This window comes from Echeneis naucrates, chromosome 18 (assembly GCF_900963305.1).
Source record: "Echeneis naucrates chromosome 18, fEcheNa1.1, whole genome shotgun sequence".
Taxonomy (NCBI): Eukaryota; Metazoa; Chordata; class Actinopteri; order Carangiformes; family Echeneidae; genus Echeneis; species Echeneis naucrates.
Window position 1 is genome coordinate 823,397 of NC_042528.1, and position 18,406 is coordinate 841,802.

General features: G+C 44.8%; 3 protein-coding genes across 3 annotated transcripts in view; all 3 read left to right on the forward strand.

The window, feature by feature from the left end:
* LOC115058578 (myelin-oligodendrocyte glycoprotein-like) overlaps positions 1–18,406 on the forward strand; it is a 279,510-nt gene that overhangs the window by 105,091 nt on the left and 156,013 nt on the right. The window lies entirely within an intron of this gene.
* Positions 109–14,486, forward strand: LOC115058540 (FH2 domain-containing protein 1-like). The gene is made up of 14 exons (XM_029525908.1): positions 109–432; positions 5,894–6,372; positions 6,442–6,612; positions 6,737–6,798; positions 7,426–7,528; positions 7,849–7,934; positions 8,271–8,371; positions 8,959–9,029; positions 9,321–9,428; positions 9,520–9,590; positions 9,967–10,084; positions 10,231–10,395; positions 10,503–10,598; positions 10,686–14,486. Exons 2-14 carry the CDS (start codon positions 6,061–6,063, stop codon positions 13,056–13,058), a joined length of 3,837 nt encoding a protein of 1,278 aa, XP_029381768.1. The 5' UTR covers positions 109–432; positions 5,894–6,060; the 3' UTR covers positions 13,059–14,486.
* The window catches only part of LOC115058546 (F-box/WD repeat-containing protein 7-like), a 16,961-nt gene continuing 13,664 nt past the window's right edge, over positions 15,110–18,406 (forward strand). Inside the window, exons 1-2 of the mRNA XM_029525919.1 lie at positions 15,110–15,339; positions 15,838–16,381. Coding sequence (XP_029381779.1) covers positions 15,881–16,381 — 501 coding nt within the window. The 5' untranslated portion in view covers positions 15,110–15,339; positions 15,838–15,880. The remainder of the gene's footprint in view (positions 15,340–15,837; positions 16,382–18,406) is intronic.

Below are 18,406 nucleotides of genomic sequence, written 5' to 3' on the forward strand. Positions count from 1 at the left end.
TGTTTTTTGCCAAGGGCGGGGCTGGTTGAGCTTATCAGGGCCACACACACACAAACAGACACACAAACATTAAATTCCCTCTTATTAATCCCCACAGTGTGAGGAACACAAATAACACACAGTATTTACTGGATTGTTTGTGTTCGTGTGTCTGTTTGTGTGTGTGTGTGTGTGTTCCTGTATCCTGGCAGGTGGGCGTGTCCGGGAAAGCACTTTCCCTTCCACCTGAGTGATCACGCATGCGTGGACTGCCGTTCCCCACCTCTCTCTCTCTCACGCGCTTCCCGCCGTTGTCAGCCGTCGGCCGGTCGCTGAGCGCGTGCTGGCCGTTGATGTGGTCCGGACTCGAACGGGACTCGAACGGGAACGAACGGAACGCTGACACTGACGGTGTTGTAACGGGACTTCCGGCCCGCAGCAGCGGACCCCCCGGTGAGTGTTTTCGGGGTACCTTACTGAAGGAGCCGGTAAGCAGCACGCTGCTCCGGTCCGACTAAACTCCGCTCATTTTTCCACCGTTTCCTGAAATTCACCTGAAATTCACCTGAAATTCACCTGAACAACATCCACATTCTCACGAACGTTTCCGTTCCCAGTCTGTGGAATAATTCGGCAGCAGCTTGGAGGTGTTTCAGTGATTATTGTTGAGTTATTGTTGATGGCAGAAAATGAGTTTGTTTGTCCAACAGTCAGTTAATTTCATTGTCTTTATGATTAACTGTAAGTTTCTGTCGCACAAACCAACATTTGTTCATTTGATCTATATTTATATTAATCTGCAGCATCAATTAATATTCTTAATTTATTCTGCATGTGTCCTATAACATATGTCATCATATATATCTATATTTTGTGTTTATTTTAGTCCCATTTTTTTTATTTAGTGTTGATTAGCAGTTTGGTGAATTAGTGACCTTTCATTTATCAATTTTTATGTTCTTATGTTTTATAATATTCATATTTCTGTGTTGTCGCTCCAAAATCGTGCTTTAGTTATTTTCAGTATCTTCGCCTTTTTGTTTGTTGTTGTTGTTGTCGTTTTTCTCCTGTTGGGCTTCATATTTCTTTGCTGTCGAGCTCATTAAGGCCTCTGTAATGGTTTTATCTCCTGCAGAGTCCTCATTGTGCTGCTGTTTTGTATTTTTCCACTGTTGTGTCACTGTAAAGCAGTGACTTCTATTGTCGCACAAGGCTTCAGCAAATATTTATCTTCATTAATGATTATTTTCCTGATTCATTTGTTCTCAGAGTTCAAGTCCCAGTCAGTGAATCCATCAGTCGGCTGTGAGGAAAGAGTTTCATTAAAGTATTTCATTTTGTACAAAGAAATAGCTCTTATTACAGAATGACTCTGACTGTGGAGGGATGATGGAGGTTTTTGTGTTGCAGCAGGTTTTGAAGCTTCAGAGTGTCGAAATGTGTCAAAATACAACCCAGACCATCAACAAGAGACTCATCAGGTGACAGAAAACACTGTGAAAACGCTCACAGTTTTAATTTTAACCTGATCGTTTCTCGTTTACTCAGATTTAACTAAATATATGTCAACCTGTTAAGTCTATCAGTGTGTGTGTGTTGTGTTGTGTTGTGTTGTGTTGCGTTGCTGAAGGGCAGATCAGCTGCTGCAGGACTGAACTTTCTAGTTTTAGTTCACACAGCAGATCAACCAACAAGCTTCCATGAAGGACAAACATTGACAGCAGAATGTTCTGCTGCCGAGTGGCAAAAAAAAAATCTAAATGCTTTTCTGCTAAATTCAGATAAAAACTGAATATATTGAAGATTAACTTTATTTGCTGTCAAACGATTCATCACAAAGGTTCAATATTTAATGGTGATTAATTCCATGTTTAAAATTCTATTATATTGCATTTCACAACAGATTTTCAGTCCATTTTAACAATGTAAAGCATCATGATGATTTTTGGATTAATTTAAAATCAAAAGTAGTCTGTAGAGCTGTTCTGGAGTTGTTTTAAAGTGAATCATTGATGCTTGGACAAAAAGTTAAGGGTCCTTCCAAGGGACAGAATATCAGCACATGAATAATGTCATCAAAAAAAAAAAAAACAAAACACTTGAATAGATCAACACATTAACACTGACAAAAATAATTTCCTGGGAAAGTTTATTTTAAGAAAATAAAGTATTATATCATGAGAACAATGTTTGTCTCGTTGGGAAGTAGAAGGACGAAAGCAGCTGCGACATTTGGGATTTCTTTAAAGAGTGGTTGTTGTATCTGAATGAAATGGTTCAGAGGGATCCACCTGGAGCTCAGGTGGCCGCACTGCAGACAGAGGACACCGCCTTTGGCGTTCCGTCTCCATGGTAACCCCAGAACAAGTGATGCTCCGCGTTCTTGGCAGAGCGGGAAGCAGAACTGATGCGGTTTTCATGCTAATGTTGTTGTTTCAAAAGTTCTTCAGAGGCTTTTCTGAGTCTCATCAATGTGGGGGGTCCCTCAACCCCCCACACAGACGCTCACCGTTGTTTGTCCGGTCAATAAGACACAGGCGTCTCCTTCTGGGGGGGTTTTACTGCCGTCTCCACGACAACTGAGGAACTTTGTTGGTCGTCTGCGGTCCTGTCTTTGGTCAGATTGGACAGTTCGACTCTAAATGAGGATTATCGTGGGTTCATCTGTAATTGGTGGGTTTATTTCTTTGAGTTTTTGGGAATTTATCTTGAATGAAAGTTTCTTTTAATTTACGAAGTAGCCCATCACCAGTTTTAGTCTAATTCCCAGGTTGTGTCCGTGCATTTTAAGGTGGTTTCTGCAAAGTCTTGGATTCAGCATCAGTTTGTTTCTCTGCCGCAGACCAGCTTCCTCTCTCTGGATGATTTCTGAGTGTTTCTTGGCTCGTGTGCAGTTTTCAGTCGGTCTCTTGGGGAAGCTTTTCTTCATATTTTCAGCTGCCGACCCGTCGCTGTAATCCTCCGACTGAGCGTCGGCAGATCTGTGGCTTCTGGAGAAAGTGTGGGAGCTAATCTGAGGAGCAGCCAGTTGGCCTGTAAACCTACAGAGACTGTAAATCCTGCTGAGGCTCACATGTTGCTGTCTGGAGCCCTTTCCTCTCTGTTCGTCTCAGTTAACCGTCAGGTTGTTGATCAGACGAGGTGACGCTGATTTCCTGCGCCAGTCTGTCAGATCATATGACAAAGGAACAGACAGAAAACCAGCAGTTAAATGATCACAATCACACACAAATTAAAATCATGGCAGAATGTTTAAGAATAAGTATATTTAATGACTGAAATTTGGCCCAAGACACACCGAGTAAATCCTGATTAAAGACCTGCTTCCTATGTAAAGACCATCAGTGGGTGAATCCACTCATTCCATAGTCAGATTGTGTTGAAGAGTATGGGAAAATGTCCCTCTTTCTCCCTGATCTGTTTTCCTGATGAATTTGTGGACTCACTTCTTCATCATGATGTCTATCTGTTGTTTAGAGGCAGTGCTTTTAAAACAGAAGCCTCTTCTCTGTAAATGTGGAAATTACTGATGAGATGTTATCCAACGGTGTCACCTGTTGGCAGGAAGTCTTCAGACGTCATGTGATGTGGAATCGGTGCAGCTCAGGCTGGAAACTATCTGAAGCGGACCTCAGATTTGACCACAGCGGCTGTCTCGTCCATCTTCTTTTCTGCAGCAAACCGGCACTTATTTTGTCCTCTCTCACCAGAAAACGTCACATTAGGATCATAGTAAAAAAGCCAGACGCTGCAGAAACTTCAGACCTCAACTGTCGGAAAAAGCATTAAGATGACAGACAGCAGAGTTCCAGGATGATGATGGTGGTGGTTCAGGTCACATGACCTGCAAACCTTTTACCAGCACACACCTGTCGCTTGCTGACTCGTCTGAAAGTCTGAGGGTTATTTTTATGACTCGTTAATCAGCAGGTTTACACATTATTCTTTATGTAATATAATAGTAGTGTCGGCTGTTGTTTTTTGAGCCCTTCAAAACAAAAGACTGGAGCCGTATCACTGACATTAACTGAGCTGTCACATCAGTGGTTTCAGTCCCGGCCTCTGGTTTGATGAGGACCCCCCCCCCCCCCCCCCCCCCCCCACAGTATGAGTCAGCGTGCGGAGTGTTAGTCATCATCAGCCCTCAGTGTGTGTGTTTGTGAGGTCTGTGTGTGACAGAGCAGAGGTCAGATTAATATGTAGTGTAAATATTTGTCCATGCTTTCTTCTTTAAATGGGTTTGTGGGGACTTTGGTGTGCTTGTGAGTTTTGCTGAGCAGGTTCAGTTTCACATTTGTTTCTAATTTGTTGAGTCAAAGTCCTGCTGGAACAAAGATTATTAACCCTCCATATAATCCTGAAACAGTCTGTTAGGAGGACCATTATGGATGGTGATCCAGGTCAGCACATCGTGGGAATGAAAAGGAGGAGACGGATGTGGGGGGCTGGGAGGGTGGTTGGCACTGAGCATGTGCAGAGGTTGGCTTGTTTCCCAGCATGCACCTGATGCTGAGCCACAACTGGGTGTTGATGGCAGTGAAGACATCAGGACGACCAATAGCAGTTACTTTTAATTGTAGTGTAGCCGACAACCAAACAACCAATCAAATCAAGGAACAGCAGTTAATTATTATGGTTCTCTTTACGGTATTAGTTGTCAAATTCAATCCAATCATCTCGTCAAACCCACAACCTCGTTATCCAATCAGAGCCCTTTGTCTCAACCGGGTCATCATCCTCACCCGCCGCTAATTTAACTCTAACTTTAACTAAATTGTCCTCAACTTAACAATTGAGGAGTGACACTGATGATGTCACTGTCACTCATTTAACACGACCCCGATGGAGATTTAACCATCACACACACACACAGTGACCCCGATTTTGTTGTCTGCCAAGTAAACAAACTTTCATTGTTTGTTACTCACTCTGTTTCCACGACGATTGGCAGCCCTCTGACAGGTTTCCGTGGTTACCACACGCACACGCACACACTTCTCAATGGAAGCAATTCACCAAACTCCATCACAGATTCTGTTCATTTGACTTTCTGCCATTGATTTTAAGAAGTAAAAACATGAAGTCGAAACAAGGATGGCAACAGTCACACACACACACACACACACACACACACTGGGCATCTCAGGTTGTTATCACGATTGTGCTGCTAGTTTGATGGAAGAAATCATCCAATCAGAGATGTGAGATTAAGTTATGTAACATCACATACAAAAACACATCTTTAATTCAGCAGCAGGAAGTGTGTATTTTAATCGACATGCCTCCTGGACCTCACGTTCATTCCTACATGTGTGTGTGTGTTAAATAATTTAGCAATGCAGGAATGTGATGTCAGGCTGTTTGGCCTTTGTGTCATGAGCCTGCAGGTCAGAGTCAATAGTGCTGCATAAAATTGGTCGATTTAAAAAGTAAGAACGGCTTCACTACAGAAGTGGCACATAATCAATAAGTTTGATCAGTTATTGTTTGACTCTCTGAATCAAATCTACGCTGATAGACGATCTTCATTTTAAACAATCTTTTAATACCTGTTTCATATTTATTATGTGTGTTTGTGCGTGCTGTTTGATCACATGGAGAAACTAAACACACTATGTGAACACACAAAGACACACAAAAGCAAATGTTTAATTAACTTTTATTTAATTTCCAGATACTTTTGAAAGTGACACACACACACACACACACACACACACACACACACACACACACAGTCTGAATGTCAGCATTGGCTTTTTCCAAGTGAGTCACACTCTTCACATCTTTCAGCCAATCAGAGGAGAGGACCTGATCTCTCCTTTTCTGATTGAGCCAATAAAAATACAGCTGATCAGAGTGGATGGTGGGTCCAGGTGGAGCTGACATCGCTGTTTTTCTTTTTGTGTCTCTCCAGTGCGCTGGTCCTCTGTGACCTTTGACCCTTCCACATCCTCCAATGATCCTCAAGCGATGACCCATCTTCATCGTCATCACCACCCCTTTCGCCATGGTCGCCCCTCCCTCCGGTGACCAACCTGCCCACACCCTCCCCTCCCTGCTCCCGTCCAATCGGCAGAGAGAATGCACGTGATGGGCAGCGTCTCCCCGGCCAATGAGAGGCAGGGTTACTCCCTCCAAGAGGCGGGCGTGGACATGGTGGTCACCACGCCGACGTCTCCTCCTCAGCCATTGAGACTTTCTGGTATTGAAGTCAGCCAGACGAAATCACCTCCTCCCGCCCCGGCTCCCCCAGCTCCCCCTCCTCCCCCTCCTCCCCCCCCTCCCCCGCCCCTGTTGCCCCTGCGTCCAGGGCTAGAAGACCCCACAGAGCGAGGCCCGAGGATGAAGAGGAGGGTGAAGAGTTTCTTCTGGAAGACGATCCCAGAAGATCAGGTAACATCAGAGCTCAGCCCTGTTAGAGCAGACTGTGTGGATATGTGACGTGTGTGTGTGTGTGCGCAGGTCAAAGGCCGGACCAACCTCTGGACTCAGGGTCAGGTGCAGCAGCAGTACCAGATCGATGTCCGGACCATCGAGGAGCTGTTTGGTCAGGACAACTGTCAATCAAACTCCAAGGCCACACCTACCAGGGGAGGGAGGAGCAGGAGTTCATTCAGAGAAACCAAAGAGGAGGTGTGTGTCTGTGTGTGATGCTGCTGTTTGTTGAAGGTGCGGTCAGGTTCCATTTTGGACTGTGACCTCCAGTTGACACTGACTCTCTCTCTCTCTCTCTCTGTTGATATCTCTCTACCAACAGATCTCCATCTTGGACTCTAAACGAGGGATGAACATCGGGATTTTCCTCAAACAGTTCAAGAGGTGTGTGTGTGTGTGTGTGTGTGTGTGTGTGTGTGTGTGTGTGTGTGTGTGTGTGTGTGTGTGTGTGTGTGTGTGTGTGTGTGTGAGATGGAGATGGCGTGATGTGTCTCCACGCCCTCACCCCAAGGTGTTATGGGTAAACAGATGTGGTGTTGCCAGCATGTTGTTAAAGAACGCAGACAGGAGCGTTCCAGACACGAGACCAAAACCACCTCACGTCAGAGGAACCGTCGCTGAGTGGCCACAGGGGCCTCATAACACAACACAACACACGCAGCAGCTACAATGAAATCCAAAAGAGTTGTGTAAAACAAAGAGATACAAAAATATACACATAATAATAAAATCAATGCAAACAGATGCTAAATTACAACAAAGAATGAAAGTGAGGACTCACAAAAAAGGACACAAAGATGGAAAACAAGTACACAACACATGATAAAACAACACTTGAAAATTAATTTCCATGTTTGTGTTCAAAGGTTTAGTTGTGTAACCGTGGAGAGGAAGTGTGTTTGTGTTGTGTTGAATTGTTGGGAATGTGCTTACCAAACACAATAAGATGGAGGCATGAGGGGCCGACACGTCGTCCGTCTGGACTGATGCGAAGTCTTCCCTTCTCTGCAGGTCCAATCAAACAATCATAGACGATATTCGCCATGGCAACAGTGAATCCTACGGGGCGGAGCCTCTGAGAGAGCTGCTGAAACTGCTGCCAGAGACGGAAGAGGTGACACACACAGACACACACCAGACCAGGTAGCAATCATAAACACAAAGTTCAGAGCTTCAAACAGTCTCGTAAGGTCATGTGATCTTCTGTAAATTAGAAAGACCCAATCAGATGTTAGCTCCTCCAGAAGACCACCAGAGCCTCCTGTAGACCAGAATCTCTGTAGTCCACATCAGACCATCCTGGTCCTGATCCTGATCTCCTCCAGACTTTAGTCCAGCTATGATATCCAGACAAAGGAGCAGCTGCTGAGGTCGAAGTTCCGTAATGAAGAAAATTGGCGTTGGTTTCTTCGTCACGTGCTTCCTCTCCGACAGGTCAAGAAGCTGAGGTCATACCGAGGTGATGTCACTAAGCTCTCATTGGCAGATTCCTTTGTGTACCTACTGGTTCAGCTGCCCAGGTGAGACATCGTACCTCAGAGCCTGGATTTTGTCTTATTATGAAATAAATTCACATCTTCTCTTTATTGTTTGTTCGTTTGTTTCATTTGTACAACACAATCTCTCAAAATGCAGTGTTTGGAAGTCGGTCGCCGAAACTTCCTGAGAGAGAAATAAAGATTTAGAAACAGATTGAGGAGCTGAAGCATTGAGAGTTTGTTGCAGCAGCAGATGGTGGAAGAGAATAAAGTGACTGAAGCATGGAGCTGATTCTCCTCATGTGGAGAAAATATCCATGAACTCCATCTTTTGTTTTTGTGAGTCTGCACTGAAATAAATCTGTCCGTCTATTTTAGTTACTCTGTCCGGATCGAGTCCATGCTGCTGAAGGAGGAGTTTCCTGCAGTGTGCGACGCCATGAAACGGGACATCAGGATCCTTCGCTCTGCCACCAAAGGTATCGTCCGTCCACATGGTGACGTCTCCGGCCAAAAGAGACAGAACCGTCCCACAACCCTAATGACTGAAGTTCACTAAAATTTGTTTTTGTGTCTTTTATTGTGAAATTAGATTAAATCATATTTCGTCCTTCTTGGTTTCACGTGATGGAAAAGAAAATATAATAAAACAGCTGTCTCCATTTTGAAGTTCACATAAAGAAGCTAATTTATCATGTGAAAATGAAGTGAGATGAAAAGCTGCTGCTTTTAAATATTATTTATTTAAACAATCTGCTTGTCTTTTTTAATGGGAATAAAAAACAATGCAGAAACCTCCAGAGTCTCCATCTTCAGAACAGATGATACAGAGTCAAACACTCCTCACACTCCTCACACTCACACCTTGACTATTTTTAGCCATGTGTATGTGTGAACTTGATAGCTAACACTGCACATGCTATCACACACACGAGATTTTAGGATTAAAAGATGCAGGTTATGTTGTTTTTACTTATGCCGCCTCTTCCTCCTCTTTAATCTTCTCTGTCCTGATGTTTTCCAGCAGCTGGAGTTATTTCTCTCTGTCTTTGTGCTTGTGCTGCAGAGTTAATGTGTTGTGAGGAGCTTCATGCTGTTCTCCACCTGGTGCTGCAGGCTGGAAACATCCTCAATGCTGTGAGTGAGGAAAAAAGGCATGAATGAATAATTAGAGAAGGAAGGAAGGAGGAGACTGTTCATGTCACTCATTAAGGTCCAATTCTCCCCTTCAGTTTGTCCTAAAGCAGCTTTAATCTTCCAACAAACACTGCTGGATTGTTTCAGCTTTTCTTTTACATTATTTGATTTTTTTTTATTTTAAAAAATCCAAAAAATGAAATAAAATATAGAAGAAGCAGAATAAAGGAAGCATATTTTGTAGACATTTGTGTAGACCTGCTCCCTGATATTTGTGTGATTGCGTTGCAGGGAGGTTATGCAGGAAACGCTGTGGGCTTCAAGCTGTCATCCCTCCTGTCTCTGGCTGACACCAAGGCCAACAAACCGGGCATGAACCTGCTGCACTTCGTGGCCCTGGTTTGTAACATGGTGGCCGGTCAGAGTTTGGATTGAAATCAATGGGAAAAGGAAGCATCTTCACAAACTCTGTTTCCTCCTTTTCCTTCAGGAAGCCCAGAAGAAAGACAAGAGGCTGTTGGAGTTTCCCCTGAAGTTGAGTCACGTTCAGCCAGCTGCCAGGTCAGATCCCTTCATTTCCTTTGTGACAGCGCTCCCTGCTGGCTCTGATCCTTACTGCAGGTTTTATTATTATAGAAACTCCAAACAGAAGGACTCAAACACAACAAAAACCTGTTGTTTGTTGGTTTATACATGGCCACTCTCTTTATGGGGTTTTTTTAAAAGCTCTTTGTTGCTGTTTTTCATCTTTTTATTGTTTTTAATTCTATTCTTGTTTTCGTGTCTTTATGGTTGTTTATATCTCTTTTTGTTTTTTTTATTGTGGATTTAATCTGGTTGCTTTTATCTCAGTTTGGCTGTCTTTTATCTCTTTTTAGGTGTGACTGAAAAACATTCTTTGCAAACTGATGTTGTTTGTGTGTCTTATTTTGGTCAGAGTCTCCTTGGAAACGCTGGACGCTGAACTTCATTGGCTGGTGACTCGTACGCGCTCAGTGGAAGAGAGTGTCCAGAGAGACAAGGAGCTGCGGCAGCAGCTGGACAGTTTCCTCCAGGTAACGCAGGAAAGCAGCAGGAAGCAGCAACTGATCGCTTTAAACTTTAAAAGTGAAAAAGAACCAGGAGTTTTCTTTAATAATGTCTGGATCCTGATGCAGGAAATCAGGCGTTGAGCTGTTTTTGTCTCTGATTTTTATTTCAGTCGGCGTCCTCGTCGCTGTGCTCGCTGCGTGGATGTCGGCAGCAGCTGAAGAAGGAAGGCAGCGAGCTGATCGACTTCTTCTGTGAGGACCGAGACGCCTTCAGACTGGACGACTGTTTCAACATCTTCAACACTTTCTGCTCCAGATTCACTGATGCTGTCAGGGTACAAAAACATCCATCGGCTCTGACTTCAGCTCAGTTGAAGGTTTTCGTAAAGTAGTGAGTTAATTTTAATTAAAATTTAAATTTAATGGTCACGTCTCTCTAAAGGAGAACACGGCGCGGGAAGCTAAGGAGGCTGCCCAACGTCGACACTTACAGGAGCTAGAGGAGCACAAGAGACACTCCTGGGCTGGTGGGGAGCAGGTACGACAACACAACCAAACACTCAAACACAAAGATCTGCAGACTGATGGATTACTGTTAACTGTTCACTGTCTGGTCCTGTTGTAGGTCTGTGGAAACTTCAGGTTGCGCAGCAGCAGCGAGGCCGACATGTCGGCCGCCATGTCGCATCACGACGACTCCGGGCTGCTGGTGGAGCTCCTTACACCAAAGTCCCAACCACGCTCCCCTCTGAAAAGTTCCCAAAATGTTCCGGGGTGCTCAGGGAGTTTACGACGTTCCCGGAAATCTCCGTCCAGCTCGCCGTCTATTGTTGCTGAGCGCGACTTGAACATGCTCTTAGAAATGGCGAGCCCTGGCCACACACCCGGCCAGCAGAGAGGAAGAGGTGGAGCAAGCACAGGTTTTCTATCAGTCTCTTCCAAACCTGGGCTTGGAAGTCCAGGATCTTCACTTCAGCCTCCATCCCAAAGTCCAAGGGTCACCACAGGCAACCTCCCCCAAAACCAGCAGCCTCAAACAAGCGACAAGTCCCCAAAACCGCCCCCATCGCCTCGCAAGACTCCCCGGAGTCCTAAAAAAACAAATGCACAACAAACAACCGCCACTTACCTCAGCTCTGATGCTCCCCAGACTCCTGAAGATGGCGCCATTCCATTAAAGAAAGTTCCAGGGAAACCTACCTCTGATTCCGGCCAGCAGTCCGACCACAACAACAACAACAGCAGTCAGACAAAACTTTCAGATGATCAACCTCAATCTGCTCCAAGGGGGAAAGCAACTATGATGAACGAAGGGGGTCAGGAGAGTGGACACATCACTACGGGCAGCATGTCTGTGGTTTTAGAAACATGCAAACTCGTGCCTGAGCTGAAAGTGTTTGACAAAGTTACCACAGTGAGCAGTCGCTCCGAAGCCACCGGTCGGCAGGACGATTTGGTCATCACAGATTTGGAGGAAGAGGAAGTCCAGGAGGTGCAGAATGAATCCCAGATTGGAAAAACAGAAAACTCAGATGTAGAAAAGACAAATTCTTCTTCGTCACAAAGGCCTGAAGAGGAACGGCAGGAGGAACCTGTGATTGTTTGGTGTGTGACGGGTGTGTGTGAGGCGGCTGGCGAATTCGCACAAACCGACACCAGCGCACAAACGGCTCAGGATCAGTGTCGCAGCACCAATCAGGGAGGACATCAGCAAGTTTCCTCAGCCTCAGCCAATCACACACTCCTAAAACCTCAGACAGCCAATGAGAAGCCAGTGCCTCTGCCCATCAGCAGCCAACCAGTGCCTGTCTCCCGCTCCGACGACCCATCACTTCAAGCCTCTTCCCCACGGTGGCGCCCAGCAGAGCCTACATCAGCCAATGAAGCTCCTGCTCTCACCACTAAGGCCTCTGAAGAAGGTAAGGAACCAGCCAATCGTGGAGCAGATGCTCAGGGCTCCTCCAATGACACTAGAGATAAGGGGACCCTCTCAGAACAATCAGGAAGTGAGAAAGGAGAAAATGGCGCCACTCCATCTCGCACAGCTAATGAAAATGCAGAAGCAGCTTCCGTCAGTGGAAAGACCGAACCGGGAACTTCGTCCAAACCGTCCACTAAGAACTCCTCAAAAAGTCGCCTGACTGGGACGAAACTCAACACAGTGCCAAAAGCAGCTTCCACCGCTAACAAATTCAGACCCGTCAGGACCCTGACCAACTCCGAGAACCAGGGGATGAGGCGGGTTGTGCCACTTTCCCGGACCAGCCATGTCGCTCCATCCCAAAGCAGCCGTCCTGACAAGCCCCTCGGCCGATCCTCCGGCAACGCAGCGGCTCCGTCCTCTCGACGATCCAGCATCCACAAGTCACAAGAGCCCAAGGATCCGAAGGACCAGAGGAGTTCTGGTCCTCAGGGATCTGCCCGGGAGCAGAACCTGGACTTGCAAAGGAAGCCATCCATCCGGAAACCAGTAGCAAAAGCCAAACCCCAGCAGGAGGAGAAGATTTGTCGCTCCACCCTGCGAGCTCTCTCTCAGGGCGGAGCAGGTGGAGGCAGCATCAGTGCCCCTGCCACCCCTTCACACAAAGCCCCCACCCCTTCATCATCACCACTTCCAGGTTTTGCCCGAAGCACCGCCTCTTCCTCTTTTAGAAGGACTCGCACCAGTCTTGGGCCTCTTCCTCCTTCACCCCACACTGGCCCAGACACCGCCCATAAAGCTCCACCCAAAACCATCACCACCACCAGCACTTCGTCGCCTTTCACTCGAACAGGCTCAATGAGAGTCACCAACAGCTCCAGATCTCCAGACCTCCTCCACCCGTCCTCTTCCTCCCCGTTGAAAAGGTCTCAGAGCATCAAGGCGCCTCCTCGCTTGACCCCCCATGACTCCCTAACGCCGCCTAAAGGCCATCGGAGAAATGACAGTGGCAGCTTCTCTGAAAAGTCTGCCCACTCCAGAGACTCAGTCAAGGCCTCCAGGCCCAGCTGGAGATAGCAGCAGGAATCTGAGGCCAACATGAAGTCCTTACCTGTTACTCCCTCCCACCAGGAGGGACACCAACGGATACATTCCAACATGAATTACAGGCTCTCAATTACTCAGTCAATGAGAATCAAGGCTGTTGTATAATGTGAAGTCCAGACAGGTTTCTGTTCTCTGAAAGTGAAAGTATGAAGAAGCATTTCATTTTTGTCCAAAGCACTAAATTATGTGCACAAAAAAAACGAATGAACGCTCAGCGGGATTTTCTTTTAAACACTGTTGCTCTAAGTGATATTTCAGTATATATGAAGTTCTTCTCTTAAAGCCGGTCACATGATCAGAACGCGTCCACAACTTTTTGTTTTAGCTTTTCCTTCTGGTGATTGTTGGTTGAGTTTTTGGACAAGTTTTGTATCATTTTTCAAAAGCCACACTATCCACTCCTCATTTTCTGGAAGGAGGTTTAATAAAATTTCCAAGTGCCACAAAGGTACAAAAGTTTCCTTCACTATTGGTTATTGAAATTCATTTAGATTTGCGTTCCCAAGTGGTGCTAAGAAAATACTCCAGGTGTTTTCGTCTCAGCAGGTACATTTCAAAAGCAAATGGGTGGTAGGTATGCCAACTCCCGATGCTATCAACATGTTTACTGAAACAGAAAATTGAAGCATTCCCACATGAAACAGTTTCAACTATGAGTTGATTAATCAGATTAGTTAGACGTAAGTCGGCTGATTTTCACAGATAATATTTATATCCCCAGATTCCTTCAGTGAATGTAGTGTTTGGCTTCTTTAAATGAAGGTTAGGTTTTAGTCTGGAGTCAGATAATGGGACCAAATATCCTTCGAACACATGGCTGAATTTTCCAAATGTTAGCATAAATCAAACAGGCTCGTATGAGCATGAAAAATAACTCATGAATACCAAACACATATGGACTCTGCGCGCTGACACATTAGTGGTTTAGTTTACTGGAGAAGGAAATAAATGTGCACATAGACAAATATGTCATAAGATTTAAGAACCAATATTTTCTGCAGTATTTATTGAGTGATGTGACTGAATTCTCTTTTCTGTCCATTTAAACAAGCATTCATTGAATTCATCTTTCATTCTGCACCTTTAACTTGACTAACCATGCTGAAGAATCTGTACATCTTCCCTGATTGATATAGAAACTCTCTTTATTAAATAATGTAAAAAATGCTAAATCACTAAAAATGATGTAGTTTTAAAAAGAGTGATTTGTTTGGACGAGGAGATGTTTTAAGTATCTCTGATTCAAACCAACAGACCGGCTGAGAAAAGTCTGCAGTGCCAATTTTGTTCATATGAGAATATTTGTATGTTTATCTGTCTCTATTTATGTATGTATGTAGTTAATATTTGATATATAATATAATCTATCTACTAATTAATAAAGTATCATGCCTTCCAGTCACTGCACATGATTCCTGTTAAAAGAGCTCAACTGTCATTTTCGATCTGATAATATCAACGACAAACCGATATCTCTTTGAATTAATACATTTTTGTCCACGGCCATTCCATCCACAGAGAATCTGACTTCTGTCATCCTAATTTTTATTTCAAAGGTAACTGCTGAATGGACTTTCTGTGATCCTGTGGACTTTAGCGCTAACACAACTGCCAGGTCATTTTTAAAAAATGTGTTTAATAACTGAACATACAGATACAGTGACATTAATAACAGACAACTAGATGTTTACATTTTGGTCCAGATGTCCTGCAGCCAAGAGGCAAAGATAATGTGTTAACCACGAATAAATGCATCATTATAGTTTAACAGTTAAAATGCCCGAAATGGTTATTTTTATTTGTTTTTGTTGACATTTTCCGCGTTTTCATCGTTTATTCGCAATTAATTATCCTAAAGCTGTAAAGTAGTTCACGTTGTATATAAAATAGTTAAAAATAATGAAAGCTTTAATTAATCAAAATGAATTTATCATGTTTTGAATTAACAAAAATAAAAAGTACAGACGTCACCGAGCTGTGCGTAGTGCGTAATCGTTACGTCATCAACACGCGCCAAACAAAGCTCCATGTGCAAGAGCGGACAAAACCGAATCGGAGAAACTTTATTTCTTCTTCCAGTTTTTCATGAAAACACACAAAAACATCACAAAAGTGGAGACAGTGAGGTTTTTGTTTAGTCGAAGTGAAGGACTGAAACTCCCGGAAGGAAAATAAAGACGAAGAGAGGAGAGAAATAAAAACCCGGTGTTTAAAGACTGAAGTCCGGCGGAGGAAGTTTGTGCTTTCAAAGGTCGGTTTGTTTTCACTGAAATCATTTCTCCTAAAGACTCCCAAAGACTTAAAGAGTCGTTGGTGTGTTTTAACAGCGTTTGAGCGGCTCACTGGGGAGAAATGAGGACTATTCTGATGCTCCTAATCAGAAACACAGATGTGTCTGATGAGACCGGAGGTTTAATGTCCTGCAGCTTTTAAATCACCTCAGCTGTTAAAAATAAACCACATCTACATGTTTGGTGTTTGTTATTGATCGAAATATAGTTAATTTACTCAGTTTTTTCTCATATAACTAAAATAAAAAACAGTTTCAGCCTCTCAGTTGACGGTCTGCAGATTTTCTTCATCTTGATAATAATAACGTGAATAATGTTAATTTTTAAAGTATAAAATAAAACATCTGGAGGGTTCATGTAAGTTCTTTGTTCAGTTCACAGAACCTTCCCGTTGTGATGTCATTGTGTTGATGCAGATGGTTCTGTTGTGTGTTGATGTGGATTTTGTGTCTCCTCAGGATGTTTCTCCATCCTGCCGTCTGACGGACGACAGAGGAAACGATGGACAGAGGGTGGCGTGAAAGGAGAGAGGAAGAGGGAACGGAGACAGTAAAGACGCCGTCCAGGAGAAGAACAGAAGAAGAAGAACTCATGAGGGTGAAGGTGACGGAATTTAAGGACAAAGTGCAAAGAGAGCTGATTGGTGGACACACTCCAATCTCTGCCTCCTCCTCCTTCACCTCGTCTCCTTTCCTCTCTTCCTCCCTACGCCGAGGGAGAGGAGGAGACGGAGATGATGACGGGGAGGAAGATGAAGTCAGAGTCGCCATTGTCACCATTGAGGATGAGTCCTGTCCATCAGAGCCTTTTGGCACCGCCCACCTCGAAATAACCAGTCAGATTGCACGGACAGAAAGAGGAGGAGGAGAAGAGCAGGAGGACGAAGAGGAGCGGGAGGAAGGAGGTGGAGATGAGGAAATGGAAGAGGAAGAGGAGGCAAACAGTAAAGAAAGAGAGGAGGAAGAGGAGGAGACATCGCCATCGCTGCACCTGCAGAGCCAGGTAAGCCTGCTCGTCCTATCGTCACAACAACAGATGCTGCCTTATGATTGGTTCGTCGGATTAGCAGGTGTTCATATGAAGCACAGCAATCAATTATTTTATACTGATTCAGTCACTTCAGTACTGAGCATGTGACCTGAGGTGGCCACAAGGAGGCGCCAGATGCCCACGCCTCCTTACTGCATCCTTAACCACCTTCACACAAATGTTGTCATCTGGCTCAGCCGTTAATTGTGTTGTGTGTGTGTTTGTGGTGCTTCAGGGGCCAGCCGATGACATCAGCGTCTTTGTGTGTGAGTTTGTGTGTCATTCAGGTGCCTTTGTGTTTCCTGTTTGGGCGCCTTTACAGACAAACCAAACACCAGCTGGTCTGTGTGTGTGTGTGTGTGTGTGTGTGTGTGTGTGTGTGTGTGAGACATTCTACTTTTACTCTTAAAGTGAATTTTATTGAATTTTTCATTGTAATTCTTTTTAAACATACATTCAGAAAACAATCCGCAGCAGTAAGTTTCATTTATATAAATGTGTTGATCAGCTGAAACAAATTTTCATGATCATCGTGTTCATTCACAATGAAAATATGTGCGACTGTAACACGCTGATAAGTGAGCACACACACACAGTTGGAAGGTGTGTGTAGGAATGTGCAGCAGTGAGCATTCCTCAGATTCCTCACATGACTTGTTGCTCCATCGGAATCATGGGATATGAAATCTGCTCCTATGGGAACTGTTATATTAACACACACACACACACACGGCAATGTTGGGACGTGTGATGGTTAATATGTTCACGTCCGGTCCTGTTGTTAGGGTTAGTTCGTTCAACAGCCCATTTTTAAAACTCAGATTTGGAGACGGACTGTTGATTTGTGTGTGTAAAGCAGATAGACAGAAAATGTAGGGCACTAATCTGGGGAGACATGCTCTGTAATCTAAGAGCGTTTTTTCTAGATTACTACACAAACAGGAGATTATACACACAGAGGTTGGTCTCTTTGGTCTTCTACTTTGGGGACATTCTTCCTCTCACCTTTACTGAAGTGAATTCTGAACCTGAACCATCAAATGGTCTGATGCTTTGACTGCACAGTTACAGAAAGATGCACACAGAAGGAATTATCTTAATTCAGCTTAGCGGTTTTTGTGTCTGGTATGTGAACGCACACATGATGCCTACTGCATGTTGCTGTGGTGGGAGCCTTCAACCTTTAAGTTTCATTTCCTGTTGTCCTGCATCCATTTTGGCGGTGTGCTCCCTGTCAGGGCTGCAGGTCCGGTGACACTCCCCGGTTTGGAGTGTGTGTTTCTCTGCGGATGGCAGTGCTGTTCTGTTGGTCCAGACTGAAATATGAGTCCAACAGGCTGCAATCATGAATATCATGTTGTGTTGAAGGCTGTGCACAGGAAAACCTTTACTGAGGAGGAGGGACATTTTCCCATAGACTTCAATGAGGTCTGACAAATTGTTCTGGTAATTAAACAGAATGAATGTTTGACCTCGTCTTACTGACACGGGGACTCTTTCAGCGCTGTGATGATCCCTCGCTGTTGTTCATGTTGTTTTAACGATGAGCTTTAATCACTTCTTCAGATATAAAGAGAGAATATACATATACACATCAACACCCCCCCCCCCCCCCCCCCCCCCCCCCGGTGTGTGGGTGGAGGGGGGTGTTGGGTGTCGGTGTGCACGTGCATGCATGTGTGTGCAAGGTCACATTCCAGCGCTGGGCAGCATACCAGCCAGTTAGGTCCACCACACCGATCCCGCCGAGTCAGCACACTGCGCGCACACACACACACACACACGGAGCTGCAGCAGCATTCCTGGAGTCTTCTGCTCGTCAGCAGGACGGAGGTTTGAACCTCTGACCTTCCTGCTGTCGTCGAGGCATAACTGAAGACTTTCAGGTCTGCGGTTCAACGCAGGACAGCAGTTCATGACTCCATCTTGTCTTAGAGTTTAACTCAGATGTGGAATGGCGTTTACGGAGCCGTGTTAACTGTTAGGGCAGGTGGGGCG